This window comes from Lithobates pipiens, unplaced genomic scaffold (genome assembly GCF_037356315.1).
Source record: "Lithobates pipiens isolate NorthernLeopardFrog02 unplaced genomic scaffold, aLitPip1_a1.2 Scaffold_28, whole genome shotgun sequence".
NCBI lineage: Eukaryota > Metazoa > Chordata > Amphibia > Anura > Ranidae > Lithobates > Lithobates pipiens.
This window is the reverse complement of record NW_027507789.1, coordinates 24,088,856-24,104,918: the sequence shown is the minus strand read 5'-3', so window position 1 is coordinate 24,104,918 and position 16,063 is coordinate 24,088,856. Positions and strand designations below refer to the sequence as shown.

The 16,063-nt window shown below is 45.4% G+C and overlaps 1 protein-coding gene across 2 annotated transcripts in view; it reads left to right on the top strand.

The window, feature by feature from the left end:
- USP36 (ubiquitin specific peptidase 36) overlaps positions 1 to 16,063 on the top strand; it is an 84,940-nt gene that overhangs the window by 14,497 nt on the left and 54,380 nt on the right. For both annotated transcript variants that reach the window (XM_077458902.1, XM_077458903.1), the window contains exons 6-7: positions 2,483 to 2,550; positions 13,304 to 13,374. In XM_077458902.1, the coding sequence (XP_077315028.1) occupies positions 2,483 to 2,550; positions 13,304 to 13,374 (139 nt within the window). The remainder of the gene's footprint in view (positions 1 to 2,482; positions 2,551 to 13,303; positions 13,375 to 16,063) is intronic.

Genomic DNA, 16,063 nt, shown 5'->3' with positions numbered 1-16,063 from the left:
ATAATCCATCTCAGGAGCTAGCAAGAGAGAGTGGCCACAGTTCTACATACAATGGGACCATGGAGAACGAAAGTAGCCGCCCTCTAAGCCCCTGTACACACGGTCGGAGATTTCGACAACCAAATCCGTCGGATTTTGTCCGACGGATCTTGTCTGAAACTGCTGCATACACACGGTCGGACAGAGTTGTCGAAAAATCCGATCTTTCAGAACATGACGTAATTTCGTTACGATGGGACTACATTCACGCTAGTAGCCAATAGCTTTGATGTAGGAATTTGATCTGAGCATGCGTGGCACTTGGTCCGATCAAAATTCTCTACACATGATCGGAATATGTCCGATCGGACCAGTTGGTCGGGAAATATTTCCAACAAGTTGGAAAATTGGGTCCGACGGAATCAGTCCGATGTATACCACACGCAGTCGGATTATCCGACAACACGGTCCGATAGGACACATTCCGACTGATTCTCCGACCGTGTGTACAAGGGCTAACAGAACTCTGACCACCGTAGCAAAAGCAAAACAAAAGCAGTAATTCGGAGGAGGCTGAGTTGAATAGAAGGGACTTTTTTTGGTTTGAAGGATAAGTTAATCTTTGGGAACACGTTACATGCTCCACCCATTTTTTAGGATGGAACATGTAACAACATGCAACGTCTCTCCGACCCGCAGCCTCTATTGACAGCGATCCAGGGATCTCCTCCCTGAACTCGCTGTCACAATAAAAAAAAAAAAAAAGTGCTGCCATGGGGGGCTCCACCCACCCAGCTGCATCATTTATTCACAGAGGGGAGAACTACAAGTACCAACCGCCTTTGTAGCTGATGGCTTGTAGTTCCCAATGAATTACCAGGGTGCTGTTGAGGTCTCTGGTAGTTCATTGATGTTTCCTGTCAGGGTGTATCTACCTGTCTGTACAAGGTACGAGCAGACAGCTTACACAAACAATCTGCAAAAGCCCTGCTTTGCACCCGTGATCTGCTGATCGCTGTTGCAATGCTTTTGTAGGCTTCTAGTAAAAAATAAATAAAAAAAAAAAGTAAAATAATAATATGCATATTATTATTTATTTTTTTTTACCTGCAAAGGTGATCTTATCCTTTTTACATGCTTGAATTGATCTTTTTTTAGTGTCACCTTTTAAAAATTGTTGTAAATCCACTTGGTAAAAATCACACAATCCCATGGCTTTCATACTAAATGTCCTGTGTATGTGCTTGCTTTATTAAAAAAAATAAAAAATAAAAAAATAAAAATAAAAAGCTGTTCTATACCTTATTTAATAGCGCTGATCGGCACTCACGTGACAGACCGGGTCTCCTCTCTACTGCTCTGACAGCTAAAGTGGGAGGGGCCGAGAAACCCCCGCTGATCTCAGTGGGAGGAGAGGAGAGAGACAGCCGGTCAGGTGATCGTGTAATTAAATAAGGTATAGAACAGTTTTTTTTTTTTTTTTGTTTTGTTTTGTTTATAAAGCACATATACAGGACATTTAGTATTATGAATGCCAGGGGACTGTGTGATTTTTTTACTTGGATATTACAGTAGCAGTAAGGGGGACAGCAGGCCCTGACACAAATCTGACAGGCGGGGAGGGGGAAGGAGGACAGCTGCAGATAGCAGAAGATGATGGAGGCACGTAAACTGACCACAGTGTCAGGGCTCAGCAGCCACGATATACCGTGGTCAGCTTACAAAGGGAAGGATATGAAGTGGCAGGATCAGCCAGGTATTTCAGGTTTTACAGGGGGCCAAATTACACAGCACAAGCTCTATGCTGTATAACATGCTTCAAAGAAGAGCGGGGTCTATATTTTTTTTTTTTTTTTTTAGATAAACGCTTTCAATTTTTGGATTTTCAGAAACAGAGGCTGCTGCAGTGTTACTATGTTTACAAAGTTATAGCGACAGTGTTCTGCAAGGCTCCATTCACACTTGTGCGAAGTCGCATGGCAAGTTACACCCTATACTTTTCAATGGTACCCGTTCAATTTAGTGTGACTTAAAAAAAGGTGCCTTCACTAGGTTGCTGTGGCTTTTGATGCGACTTTGATCCAACAAATCTAGTCAGATCACACACGCACCAAAAGTCGCATAAGTCACACTGGAAATCCGGCGACTTTGTAGAGACGCTAATGTGAATAGAGACTAACTGGCTGTCAAATTGATCATTCAAGCAGGAGCTGCTCTGATTGGATATTTATTTTATTTTAATTTTTTTCAAAACCAGGGACTCTGTGTTCTAGCGGACTGTGAGTCCCAGCTTTGACACAAATAGAAGCTCCTGCATTGAGGAGAGGAAAAGAATATAAACTTTCTGGAGTTTGTTTTCCTAACATGTTTTATATAAGACAGAGGGTCCTGAACTGGATTAATTTTTTTTCTTTTTAAGAATAGATGTTTCAGCTGATGGTATTTTTTAAACCAAGTGCATTTTATGAAAAGTGATTTAATAATATTTACCTCCTCTCATTAGGTTGGATCGACAAAGTCAAGCTACGACTTTAGTGCATCAGATATTTGGGGGTTACTTGCGCTCTCGAGGTAAGAGACTAATGAAGGTGTTTAATGATGTGATGCTTATAAAGGTCGTTTTAAGGGTCCTTATAAAAGTGATATTTCAGTGTGGGCTACCACTAAGTACAAGTCAACTGCTGGCTGCTTGTTCTTCTCTCACTTCCGCTCAGATCATCTAGGTGATCCAAGCGAAAGCTCGACTCGCACCCTCCACCCTCTCCATCCTCTGCCTGCAGCCTTTTGAAACATGTCGCAGGTCCCAGAAGGCTGAGGAACCATTCACAAAGCGCAGCTCATGCATGCTTGGGGGTCGCAGTCAGCTTCCCACACTGAAGATGCAGAACCGGCTCGGGGGAGTATGGCACTTTTATTAAAAGTCAGCAGCTACAGTATTTGGAGCAGCTGATGATTATTTTTTTTTAAAGATCCTCTTTAATGTGGTTGTAAACCCACTTTGAAAACAAAAAACAAACACCTGCAAGACAAAGGCATAATGAGCTAGTATGCATAGCACCAAATTGCATGGGCCTAATCAGGACGGGGACAGATACTCACCAGACGATTGGTCTGATCCATTTCAATGTAATACTCACCTGACATCGAAGCCCTCACTGCGGTGCCCATACACAGCACCGACCGGCGACATCACACCCGGGGGTTACTTCCGGGTATCGCGGGTCTGGCGCTGTGGTTGGCTGGAGCCGTGATGACGTCACTAACGTGCATGCGCGCAGTAACGGCACACATACGTGCCATTGCTTCAGTTTGCTTCAGTGCGCATGTGCCGATGATGTCAGCACATGAAAATATAGGGTATATCTCCTAAACCGTGTAGGTTTAGGAGATATCCTGGGTAGCTACAGGTAAGCCTTATCATAGGCTTACCTGTAGCAAAAAATGATCTGTTATGCCGTGTACACACGATCGGACTTTGCGGCAGACTTGGTCCGGCGGACCGGAATCCGTTGGATAATTCGATTGTGTGTGGGCTCCGGCAGACTTTTTTTTTCCCCCAAAAGTCAGACGGACCTAGAAATAAAACATGTTTCAAATCTGTCTGACGATCTAAAAATCGGGAAAACCGTTCGTCTGTGTGCTAGTCCGACAGACCAAATACGACGCAAGGGCAGCTATTGGCTACTGGCTTTTGAACATCCTTGTTTAGTCCCGTTTACGTCATCACGTTCAAAACGAACGGACTTTAGAATGGACTTAGTCCAGTCGTGTGTGGCCAAGTCTGTTCGTTCGGAAAGTCCGTCGGGAAGACCGTCGGACCTAGTCCGTCAAAGTCTGGTCGTGTGTGTACGTGGCATAAGGCTTTACAACCACTTTAACAGAAATCTCTAAGCAAAAATCATATTTTCAGAATTTCAGTTCAATTCCCCACATATATCCTACATTAAAGCCCAATTCCAGAAAAAACGCTTTATTTCATATGGAATAGAGCAGGGAAGGATTCGATCTTTTGTTGGGTTCTTATTGCCATCTTTATTCCTGATTGGTACACATATTACCAACCCCTTCTCCTTCTCTGGCAGACTTCGTCCTGCTCAGTAATGAGACCCTGAAATGCTTGACCATTTATACTTATCCTGCTAATTAGTTTCCCCCATTTGTCAACAATCGGCTCTGAAGTTCTCTTTAACCTGCAACACTTCCAGAGATGTCGGTGACAGCTGCTTTAAACTCCTCTGCTGGGTCCTGAGGTCACCAGAGCTTATGCTTGCACACAATCCCAGTGACTGCAGAGAGCAAATGATTCTTTCTCATCTATTGAGGGACACCTTTTCTAAACTTTGGCTTATACTGCCACCTACAGGAGAATTGGATGCAGGCTAACAACAAACTGTATCCTAGATCAGGATAACCTCCTAGAGCCAACATGCTTCAGTTTTTGTCTGGTTTCCTAGGAGGATGGATGTCTTTTCTTCAGCTCTTAGGTGTTAAGGATTGACTTTATTCTTTACTAGTACCTTTTTTATATACCTGTTTTCTTCTTTAAGGCTTTTTCTCTATATTGCTGCTGGAGTTTTTTCACTGATTGCAACTGGCCGTTGTGGTCATCCTCAACCTGAGAGTACTGCATCCTGACCCAGCTGGACTGGAGATTGCGGGGATAGCCTGGCAGTTATTTTGGTGCTCCGAGTTGTGTGTTGGGTGGTTTCCAAACTCCATTCTGGTAAACGTTAGCTGCGGAGCGATTTCCAGGTCCACAGATGTCAGCACTGTGTCAGCGCTTGTCTCGTCTGAAAGCTCAGGGAGTAGGCTGGTCAAGCCGAATATGGGGAGCTTCCTCCATTTTTGTGGGTTGCTGAGTACTGTTATTCCCCACATCCCACTGGTTTTGCTTCAGAAGGGGGGCACTAGCACTGTTGTCATCTACTGGGTAGACTCTTTCCTGCCATACAGCATCAAGGAAGCATCTCCCTGCTTTTGGACTCTGCGTGAAAAAGCTATGTGAATCTTCCATCTGTTTTCGCTGCCCACCTACAGTGACTTTGGTAAGTTGTGGCCAGCCAACCCTCACCTACTACTAGCTGACTGTTTTTGCTTAGTACTTTAAGCTTAGCCTTATTTCGCCGAGCCTATACATTGCTTTACTGTCACACGGTCGCAACATATTGAGTTCTAGACACATACAAGAGTGGACCCTTTGGGTTCCCCCGACCCAAATTTCATTAACGGCTTTCCTTTCCAGCAGCGTCTATATATGATTTGCCATTGGCCTTGGTGTCTTCTGAGCCATCAGCCACTGAGACTTGCTCTTATTCTGAGTTGTTAAAGTCCTTGTCTGATGAGCTCTTGGAGTCGCATTCTACTGCTGCTGTTCCCAAATTAAAGGCATAGTCCAACTTTTTACACCATGTTTCATGTTACAACCATATTTGGGTTGTTAACTCCCCAACCCCTGGATTGCAGGTGCATCATTTACGGGAATTCTCTCATTTTCTTTAAGCTTAGCAATGTATAGCTGCATCATCCAGGTTTGTTTTACATTCTTACATCTGCTGCTGTGGCAGATAGGTGTTGTAGAGACTCAGCTGGCTGACCCTCTTTCTTCACCGCTTACAGCCAGCTCAGAAAGGCGGATACTTTTTGATGGTCCCGGTAAGGGTACACCTGCCTCTTGCTTTGCCATCTCTGGGAGGCTCAGGCTGGCCATTCGAGGTTGTGACCTCGAGGATTAGGTTCCACCCTGTCCTGTCAAGGCGCACTCTGCTAGACCTGTGAGTTCTTCTTGGGCCCTTCAGCATCAAGCAACTATTTCTCAGACTGGTAAGGCTGTCCTCTGGGCTTCTGATCACACGTTCTCCAGATTCTACAAAGTAGATGGTTTCGCCTCATCTGATGCCAACCTCCGGTGTAAGGTTGTCGATAGAGGTCGACCGATATGGGTTTTTCTCTGGCCGATGTCGATGCCGATATTTAGAAATCATGGCGGCCGATATATGATGCCGATTTTTTTTTGGGCCGATATGTTAGGCCGATTTTATTTTATTTATTTATTTTTAATCCCCCTTGATCTAACACACCTTTCCCACTGGGGCGTTTTTTAAGGCGCTTTTGGGCTAAAAATAGCGCCTGTAAAGTGCCTGCAAAATGGCTCCCCTGCAGTCTGTGTGAAAGACAGAGTGCTTTCACACTGAGGCGATGCGCTGGCAGGATCTTAAAAAAAAAAGTCCTGCAAGCAGCACGTTTGGAGTGGTGTATACCACTCCTCCACCACTCCTGCCCATTGATATGAATGGGCACCACTGCCGAAGCGCATTTAACCTCTTCCTTGGCCGCTAGCTGGGTTATATGTGCCCCACTAGCAGCCAAATAGCACCGCTAAAATGATGGTAAAGAGCCGCTAAAACTTGCGTTTTACCATCAACGTCTGCCCGCTCCAGTGTGAAAGCAGCCTTCATAAGTGATACAGAAAATTTCTTACACTTATCGGATTCCTCCCCCCCTCCGGCGCCGCAATTGGCACCTTTCAGGGGGGAGGGGGGTGCAGTTACCTGGATAATCCAGGTAACTGCACCCACTTCCGGGCTAGCTCTCTGCGGAAAGGGGCGTACATTACGCCCCTTTCCGCAAGTGCCCGCCCCCTTCCGCAAGTGCCCCGCTGCCTGCTGGGAAACACACAGATCCCAGAGGCAGCGGGGACCGTCCTCATTGCGCAGCGTGGCTCGCGCATGCGCAGTAGGGATCCGGGAAATTAAGCCGAAAGGCTCCATTTCCTGATTCCCATACCCAAGATGGCGGCGGTGGCAGCACTCGAGTGTCGATCTAGAGATCGGCTTCGGGTGCCGACATCGCGGGCGCGCTGGGCGGGTAAGTGTCACTATTTTAAAAGTCAGCAGCTGCAGTATTTGTAGCTGCTGGCTTTTAAAAAAAAAAAAAAAAAAACGCGGAGTCCCGGCGGACTCCCGCTTTAAACATTTATTAAACAAAACAAACCTCCAATCAGTTTACTTGTATGTATGATCTAGATTTAAAAACAAAACAAAAACCTATATATTAAATAAAAACAGGTAGTCAAAACTTTTGGACAAAAAAAAAAATGGGCTAACTTTACTGTTTTTATTTTATTTTTATTTTTTAAATGGTGTATTTTTTTCCCAAAAAAATGCATTTGAAAGACCTCTGTGCAAATGCCGTGTGACATAAAATATTGCAACAACCGCTATTTTATTCCCTAGGATCTCTGCAAAAAAAATATATATAATTTTTGGGGGGTCTAAGTGATTTTCTGGCAGAAAATACAGGATTTTTACTTGTAAGCAACAAGTGTCAGAAAAGATTTAGTCTTTAACCAGTTGCCGACCGCCGCACGCCGATGTACGTCGGTACAATGGCACGGGCAGGCATAAGGACATACATGTACGTCCCTTGCCTCCCGCGGGTCGGGGGCCCGATCGGGCCCCCGCCCGGTGCCTGCGGCGGTCGGTATTCGTACGGGAGCGATCCCGGACGAGGGGACGGCCATTCATTCATGGCCACCCCCTCGCGATCGCTCCCGACGAATAGAAATCCCCGGTGACATCACTTCCTCTCCTGTAATGTAAACACAGGAGAGGAAGTGATGTATTCTCTCCTCCGTGTCGGTATTTTTCGTTCCGACACGGAGGAGAGCGGATCAGTAAGTTGCACCAACACTCACACACACAGTAGAACATGCCAGGCACACTCACACCCCCCCTTTACCCCCCGATCACCCCCCCAATTACCCCTGCCCCCCAGTCACAGTGACACCAATGTCATTTTTTTTTTTTTTTTTTTTTTTTTTTGCATTGGTGTCATTTGTGACTGTAATAACTGTTAGGGCAGTTAGAGTTAGCCCCCTTTAGTTCTAATGTACCCCCCTAACCCCCCCAATAAAGGTTTAACCCCGTGATCACCCCCCGTCGCCAGTGTCACTAAGGCTGGGTTCACATTGCAGCGGTTTATGAGAACGAATGTGATTCGCACCGCACTGCAGTGCAAATCACATCCGATCTCTGTGCGATTCGAGTTCAGCCATTCGCCGCACCCGCCGCAAATTCGCACGGGACCCTTTTTTTGGCCCGCAGCAGAATCGGATCGCATGGGTGTTCACACCATGCGATCCGAGTTTGCAGATCGCACTGCGATATGCGAACTGATCTGGGGGTGTCAGTAACATTTCACTGACACTCCCAGCAGTTCGCATAGGGCAGTGTGAACTGCCGCCGGGAGGCATGCGATGCGGGAACCCGCCGCGGATTCGCGGCGTTTCCGCATCGCTCCAGTGTGAACCCAGCCTAATAAGCGATCATTTTTCTGATCGCCGTATTAGTGTCACAGGTGACGCTAGTTAGGCAGGTAGGTATTTAGGTTCGCCGCAGCTTTTTATAGCGCCAGGGACCCCCATATACTACCGCATAAAGCCCCCTGATTGCCCCCTAGTTAACCCTTTCACCAGTGATCACCATATAACTGTTACAGGTGACGCTGGTTGGTTAGTTATTTTTTTATAGTTTCAGGGCACCCGCCATTTATTACCTAATAAAGGTTTAACCCCCTGATCACCCGGCGGGTGTCATTTGTGACTAATAACTGTTAGGGCAGTTAGGGTTAGCCCCCTTTAGTTCTAAGGTACCCCCCTAACCCCCCCAATAAAGGTTTAACCCCGTGATCACCCCCCGTCGCCAGTGTCACTAAGGCTGGGTTCACATTGCAGCGGTTTATGAGAACGGATGTGATTCGCACCGCACTGCAGTGCAAATCACATCCGATCTCTGTGCGATTCGAGTTCAGCCATTCGCCGCACCCGCCGCACCCGCCGCAAATTCGCACGGGACCCTTTTTTTGGCCCGCAGCAGAATCGGATCGCATGGGTGTTCACACCATGCGATCCGAGTTTGCAGATCGCACTGCGATATGCGAACTGATCTGGGGGTGTCAGTAACATTTCACTGACACTCCCAGCAGTTCGCATAGGGCAGTGTGAACTGCCGCCGGGAGGCATGCGATGCGGGAACCCGCCGCGGATTCGCGGCGTTTCCGCATCGCTCCAGTGTGAACCCAGCCTAATAAGCGATCATTTTTCTGATCGCCGTATTAGTGTCACAGGTGACGCTAGTTAGGCAGGTAGGTATTTAGGTTCGCCGCAGCTTTTTATAGCGCCAGGGACCCCCATATACTACCGCATAAAGCCCCCTGATTGCCCCCTAGTTAACCCTTTCACCAGTGATCACCATATAACTGTTACAGGTGACGCTGGTTGGTTAGTTATTTTTTATAGTTTCAGGGTACCCGCCATTTATTACCTAATAAAGGTTTAACCCCCTGATCACCCGGCGGGTGTCATTTGTGACTAATAACTGTTAGGGCAGTTAGGGTTAGCCCCCTTTAGTTCTAAGGTACCCCCCTAACCCCCCCAATAAAGGTTTAACCCCGTGATCACCCCCCGTCGCCAGTGTCACTAAGGCTGGGTTCACATTGCAGCGGTTTATGAGAACGGATGTGATTCGCACCGCACTGCAGTGCAAATCACATCCGATTTCTGTGCGATTCGAGTTCAGCCATTCGCCGCACCCGCCGCAAATTCGCACGGGACCCTTTTTTTGGCCCGCAGCAGAATCGGATCGCATGGGTGTTCACACCATGCGATCCGAGTTTGCAGATCGCACTGCGATATGCGAACTGATCTGGGGGTGTCAGTAACATTTCACTGACACTCCCAGCAGTTCGCATAGGGCAGTGTGAACTGCCGCCGGGAGGCATGCGATGCGGGAACCCGCCGCGGATTCGCGGCGTTTCCGCATCGCTCCAGTGTGAACCCAGCCTAATAAGCGATCATTTTTCTGATCGCCGTATTAGTGTCACAGGTGACGCTAGTTAGGCAGGTAGGTATTTAGGTTCGCCGCAGCTTTTTATAGCGCCAGGGACCCCCATATACTACCGCATAAAGCCCCCTGATTGCCCCCTAGTTAACCCTTTCACCAGTGATCACCATATAACTGTTACAGGTGACGCTGGTTGGTTAGTTATTTTTTTATAGTTTCAGGGCACCCGCCATTTATTACCTAATAAAGGTTTAACCCCCTGATCACCCGGCGGGTGTCATTTGTGACTAATAACTGTTAGGGCAGTTAGGGTTAGCCCCCTTTAGTTCTAAGGTACCCCCCTAACCCCCCCAATAAAGGTTTAACCCCGTGATCACCCCCCGTCGCCAGTGTCACTAAGGCTGGGTTCACATTGCAGCGGTTTATGAGAACGGATGTGATTCGCACCGCACTGCAGTGCAAATCACATCCGATCTCTGTGCGATTCGAGTTCAGCCATTCGCCGCACCCGCCGCACCCGCCGCAAATTCGCACGGGACCCTTTTTTTGGCCCGCAGCAGAATCGGATCGCATGGGTGTTCACACCATGCGATCCGAGTTTGCAGATCGCACTGCGATATGCGAACTGATCTGGGGGTGTCAGTAACATTTCACTGACACTCCCAGCAGTTCGCATAGGGCAGTGTGAACTGCCGCCGGGAGGCATGCGATGCGGGAACCCGCCGCGCATTCGTGGCGTTCCCGCATCGCTCCAGTGTGAACCCAGCCTAATAAGCGATCGTTTTTCTGATCGCCGTATTAGTGTCACAGGTGACGCTAGTTAGGCAGGTAGGTATTTAGGTTCGCCGCAGCTTTTTATAGCGCCAGGGACCCCCATATACTACCGCATAAAGCCCCCTGATTGCCCCCTAGTTAACCCTTTCACCAGTGATCACCATATAACTGTTACAGGTGATGCTGGTTGGTTAGTTATTTTTTTATAGTTTCAGGGCACCCGCCATTTATTACCTAGTCTCACTAGTGTACCCCTAAATTTAGGGGTGTCTACTTTCCAAAATGGGGTCATTTGGGGGGGGTTTGTGCCATCTTGGCATTTTATGGCCTTCAAAACTGTAACGCCCTTAGAAAGCCTGAAGGCGGTGCTTGGTTTTCGGGGCCCCGTACGCGGCTAGGCTCCCAAAAAGTCCCACATATGTGGTATCCCCATACTCAGGAGAAGCAGCAGAATTTATTTTGGGGTGTCATTTCACATATGCCCATGGCATGCGTGAGCAATATATCATTTAGTGACAACTTTGTGGAAAAAAAAAAAAAAAAAAAAAAAAGTTTGTAATTTTCCCGCAACTTGTGGCAAAATATAAAATATTCCATGGACTCAACATGCCTCTCAGCAAATAGCTTGGGGTGTCTACTTTCTAAAATGGGGTCATTTGTGGGGGTTTTGTGCCATCTTGGCATTTTATGGCCTTCAAAACTGTAATAGGTAGTGAGGAGTGAAATCAAAAAATTACGCCCTTAGAAAGCCTGAAGGCGGTGCTTGGTTTTCGGGGCCCCGTACGCGGCTAGGCTCCCAAAAAGTCCCACATATGTGGTATCCCCGTACTCAGGAGAAGCAGCAGAATTTATTTTGGGGTGTCATTTCACATATGCCCATGGCATGCATGAGCAATATATCATTTAGTGACAACTTTGTTAAAAAAAAAAAAAAAAAAGTTTGTAATTTTCCCGCAACTTGTGGCAAAATATAAAATATTCCATGAACTCAACATGCCTCTCAGCAAATAGCTTGGGGTGTCTACTTTCTAAAATGGGGTCATTTGTGGGGGTTTTGTGCCATCTTGGCATTTTATGGCCTTCAAAACTGTAATAGGTAGTGAGAAGTGAACTCAAAAATTTACGCCCTTAGAAAGCCTGAAGGCGGTGCTTGGTTTTCGGGGCCCCGTACGCGGCTAGGCTCCCAAAAAGTCCCACATATGTGGTATCCCCATACTCAGGAGAAGCAGCAGAATTTATTTTGGGGTGTCATTTCACATACGCCCATAGCATGTGTGAGCAATATATCATTTAGTGACAACTTTGTGTAAAAAAAAAAAAAAATTTTTTTTTTTGTCATTATTCAATCGCTTGAGGCAAAAAAATAAAATATTCAATGGGCTCAACATGCCTCTTATCAATTTCCTTAGGGGGTCTACTTTCCAAAATGGGGTCATTTGGGGGGGTTTTGTACTGCCCTGCCATTTTAGCACCTCAAGAAATGAGATAGGCAGTCGTAAACTAAAAGCTGCGTAAATTCCAGAAAACGTACCTTAGTTTGTAGATGTGACAACTTTTGCGCAAACCAATAAATATACAATTATTGACTTTTTTTTTACCAAAGACATGTGGCTGAATACATTTTGGCCTAAATGTATGACTAAAATTGAGTTTATTGGATTTTTCTAATAACAAAAAGTAGAAAATATCATTTTTTTTCAAAATTTGCGGTCTTTTTACGTTTATATCGCAAAAAATAAAAATCGCAGAGGCAATCAAATACCATCAAAAGAAAGCTCTATTTGTGGGAAGAAAAGGACGCAAATTTTGTTTGGGTACAACATTGCATGACCGCGCAATTACCAGTTAAAGCAGCGCAGTGCCAAAGTGTAAAAAGACCTCTGGTCATTTACCAGCAAAATGGTCCGGTCTGAAAGTGGTTAAATGGTTAAACTGAGAACTTCTACACACAGAGATGACTTCATTCATTCAGAAGTGTAAACATTGTATCATTTAGTTCTTTTCTTGGCAGTCTGCCCAGAGAGGAGGAAAGTGCTGCTATGACGACTCAGGCAACTCACACTGACTTCTTACAGAAGTCATCTCAAAGTCCCGCTGTAGAATCGGCTTTTTATCAACACAATCGGCCGATGCCGATTATTTAAAAAACGGCAAATATCGGCCGATATATCGGTCGACCTCTAGTTGTCGAGGTGGCTCTTTTTCTCTTAGGCTTGTTAGTGATTATTTTCTGTGCTGCCCACCCTTCACTTGGACCGCTTTTGGATGTTGGGAAGGTTAAATACTTGTGCGCCTCAACTGCAAAAGAAAATAGGATTTTTGTAGTTAACATAAAATCCTTTTCTTGTAGTCCATTGAGGGGCACATGCCATGCTCCTAGTTTTGCTTTGCTACAAAACTGCGGGTGGTGGGTGGTCTTATCCTGGCCTAGCTTACAGTGTTGTGTGTTTTTTTTTTTTTTTTGCTGTTGTCCAATCCTTCAGACGGCAATATAACTTGAAAGTACAAGACTTCCTTTGTACCTTAACGGAATTAGTTACATTTGGGTTTATACATAGTCAGATGGTCGTCAATGCTAGTTCTGCTTTAAATTCACCAGCGTCAAAAATCATTACAAACAATGGAAATTTGCAGTCATTATAAGACAATACTGAAATTGAAACTGGACTTTGGAATCCGCACTAAGATAAAATTTATCTCCTGTTTTCTAGTGAAATGCTCCGTCTGTAAGAGTGTGTCTGACACCTTTGATCCGTACCTGGACATCGCACTGGAGATACGGGTAAGGTTTTTATTGACAAATAAGTAATTTTAATTATCAATGTACAGTTGTGAGATATTTCTCTATTTCTCTCTCTCTATCTATCTATCTATCTATCTATCTATCTATCTATCTATCTATCTATCTATCTATCTATCTATATATCTATATATATATATATATATATATATATATATATATATATATATATATATATTCTAGAAAATTTAATAGTATCTCACAAAAGTGAGATAAGAAACAATATTTTGCTACAATGTAAAGTAGTGAGTGTACAGCTTGTATAACAGTGTAAATTTGCTGTCCCCTCAAAATAACTCAACACACAGCCATTAATGTCTAAACCGCTGTCAGCAACAGTACGCCCTTAAGTGAAAATTGTGGCCACCATTATTTTCCAGCACTGCCTTAACCCTCTTGGGCATGGAGTTCACCAGAGCTTCACAGGTTGCCACTGGAGTCCTCTTCCCCTCCTCCATGATGACATCACGGAGCTGGTGGATGTTAGAGACCTTGCGCTTCTCCACCCTCCATTTTGAGGATTGCCCCACAGATACTCAATAAGGTTTAGGTCTGGAGACATGCTTGGCCAGTCCATCACCTTTACCCTCAGCTTCTTTAGCAAGGCAGTGGTTGTTGTGGAGGTGTCTTTGGGGTCGTTCTGTTGGAATACTGCCCTGCGGCCCAGTCTCTGAAGGGAGGAGATCATGCTCTGCTTCAGTATGTCACAGTACATGTTGGCATTCATGGTTCCCTCAATGAACTGTAGCTCCCCAGTGTCAGCAGCACTCATACAGCCCCAGACCACGACACTCCCACCACCATGCTTGACTGTAAGCAAGACACACTTGTCTTTGTGCTCCTCACCTGGTTGCTGCCACACACGCTTCACACCATCTGAACCAAATAAGTTTATCTTGGTCTCATCAGACCACAGGACATGGTTCCAGTAATCCATGTCCTTAGTCTGCTTGTCTTCAGCAAACTATTTGCGGGCTTTCTTGTGCATCATCTTTTAGAAGAGGCTTCCTTCTGGGACAACAGCCATGCAGACCAGTTTTATGCAGTGTGCGGTGTATGGTCTGAGCACTGACAGGCTGACCCTCCACCCCTTCAACCTCTGCAGCAATGCTGGCAGCACTTGTATGTCCCTTTCCCAAAGACAACCTCTGGATATGACGCTGAGCACGTGCACTCAACTTCTTTGGTCGACCATGGCGAGGCCTGTTCTGAGTGGAAGACGTTCTGGTAAACCACTGTATGGTCTTGGCCACCGTGCTGCAGCTCCGTTTTAGGGTCTTGGCAATCTTCTTATAGCCTAGGCTATCTTGCAAAAATTATTTTTTCAGATCCTCAGAGTTTTTTTGCCATGCGGTACCATGTTGAACTTCAAGTGACCGGTATGAGAGAGTGAGAGCAATAACACCAAATGTAACACACCTGTTCCCCATTCACACCTGAGACCTTGTAACACGAACGAGTCACATGACATCGGGGAGGGAAAATGGCTAATTGGGCCCATTTTGAACTTTTTCACTTAGGGTTGTACACACTTTTGTTGACAGCGGTTTAGACATTAATGGCGGTGTATTGAGTTATTTTGAGGGGACAGCAACTGTTGTACAAGCTGTACACTCACTACTTTACATTGTAGCAAAGTGTCATTTCTTCAGTGTTGTCACATGAAAAGATATAATAAAATATTTACAAAAATGTGAGGGGTGTACTCACTTTTGTCAGATACTGTTTATATATAATGTAACTGTTGCAATATTATTGTAAGTTAATCTGGCCACACACAGTAAGATTTTACTTGGATGTAAGCTCATTAATTTAGGCCGGGTTCACACTTGTACAACATACGCTCCGACTTTTGGAGCACATGTCGTATGATGTGTACAAATCAATGGTTCCCTATGAGAGCCGCCTTAACTGGTCCAACTAGGTTCCTGCACTACTTTGGTCCTACTTCAGCCCATTTAATATCATTAAAGTCGGATCGACGTCGGATCCTTGTCCTAACCATCCGACTTGTGACATCCAACATGGTGATTACAGCAGCACTAAAAGGAATTTATGTCACACTGGGGTTGTTTTGATTGGTCAAAGGATAAGTCAGACTATCTCAAAGTCGGAGCAACGTCTTATCCTGTTCATGCAAGTCGGATGGAAGTAGGACCGATGTCTCAGGGCAAAGTAGGAGTCGGTGTGCAGTGTTCCTTTTTATTGGTTTTTACAGCTCTTTCTGGATGAGCATACTTATGGCAGGACCCTATTCACCATGGCGCTTCATGAAGCTTATGTCAGATCACAGAAGACAGTACTGTTATAGTTCTAAGGAAGAGAATTAAAAAAACATCTTTTTTTATATATTTTTTTTTTTTTTTGGTAGCATTGGAAATTCATTGTTGGTAATCGATCTTCAAGGATAGGCATAATCCAAATTTAACCTTTCACCGCCTTCTTCCCTCTAGATCAGGGGTCTCCAAACTTTTCAAACAAAGGGTCAGTTTATTGTCCTTCAGACTTCACGAGGGCCAGATCGTGGCCAGCGGGGGCAGAAAATGTCCTGGGCCTGGCATCATTGAGAATAAATATGGTCCTATTAGTAGAAAGAATAGCATCCCATCATTGGTATCAGTGGAAGAAATGGTGCCCCATTGTTGGTGTAAGTTGGAGGAATAGTGCCTCG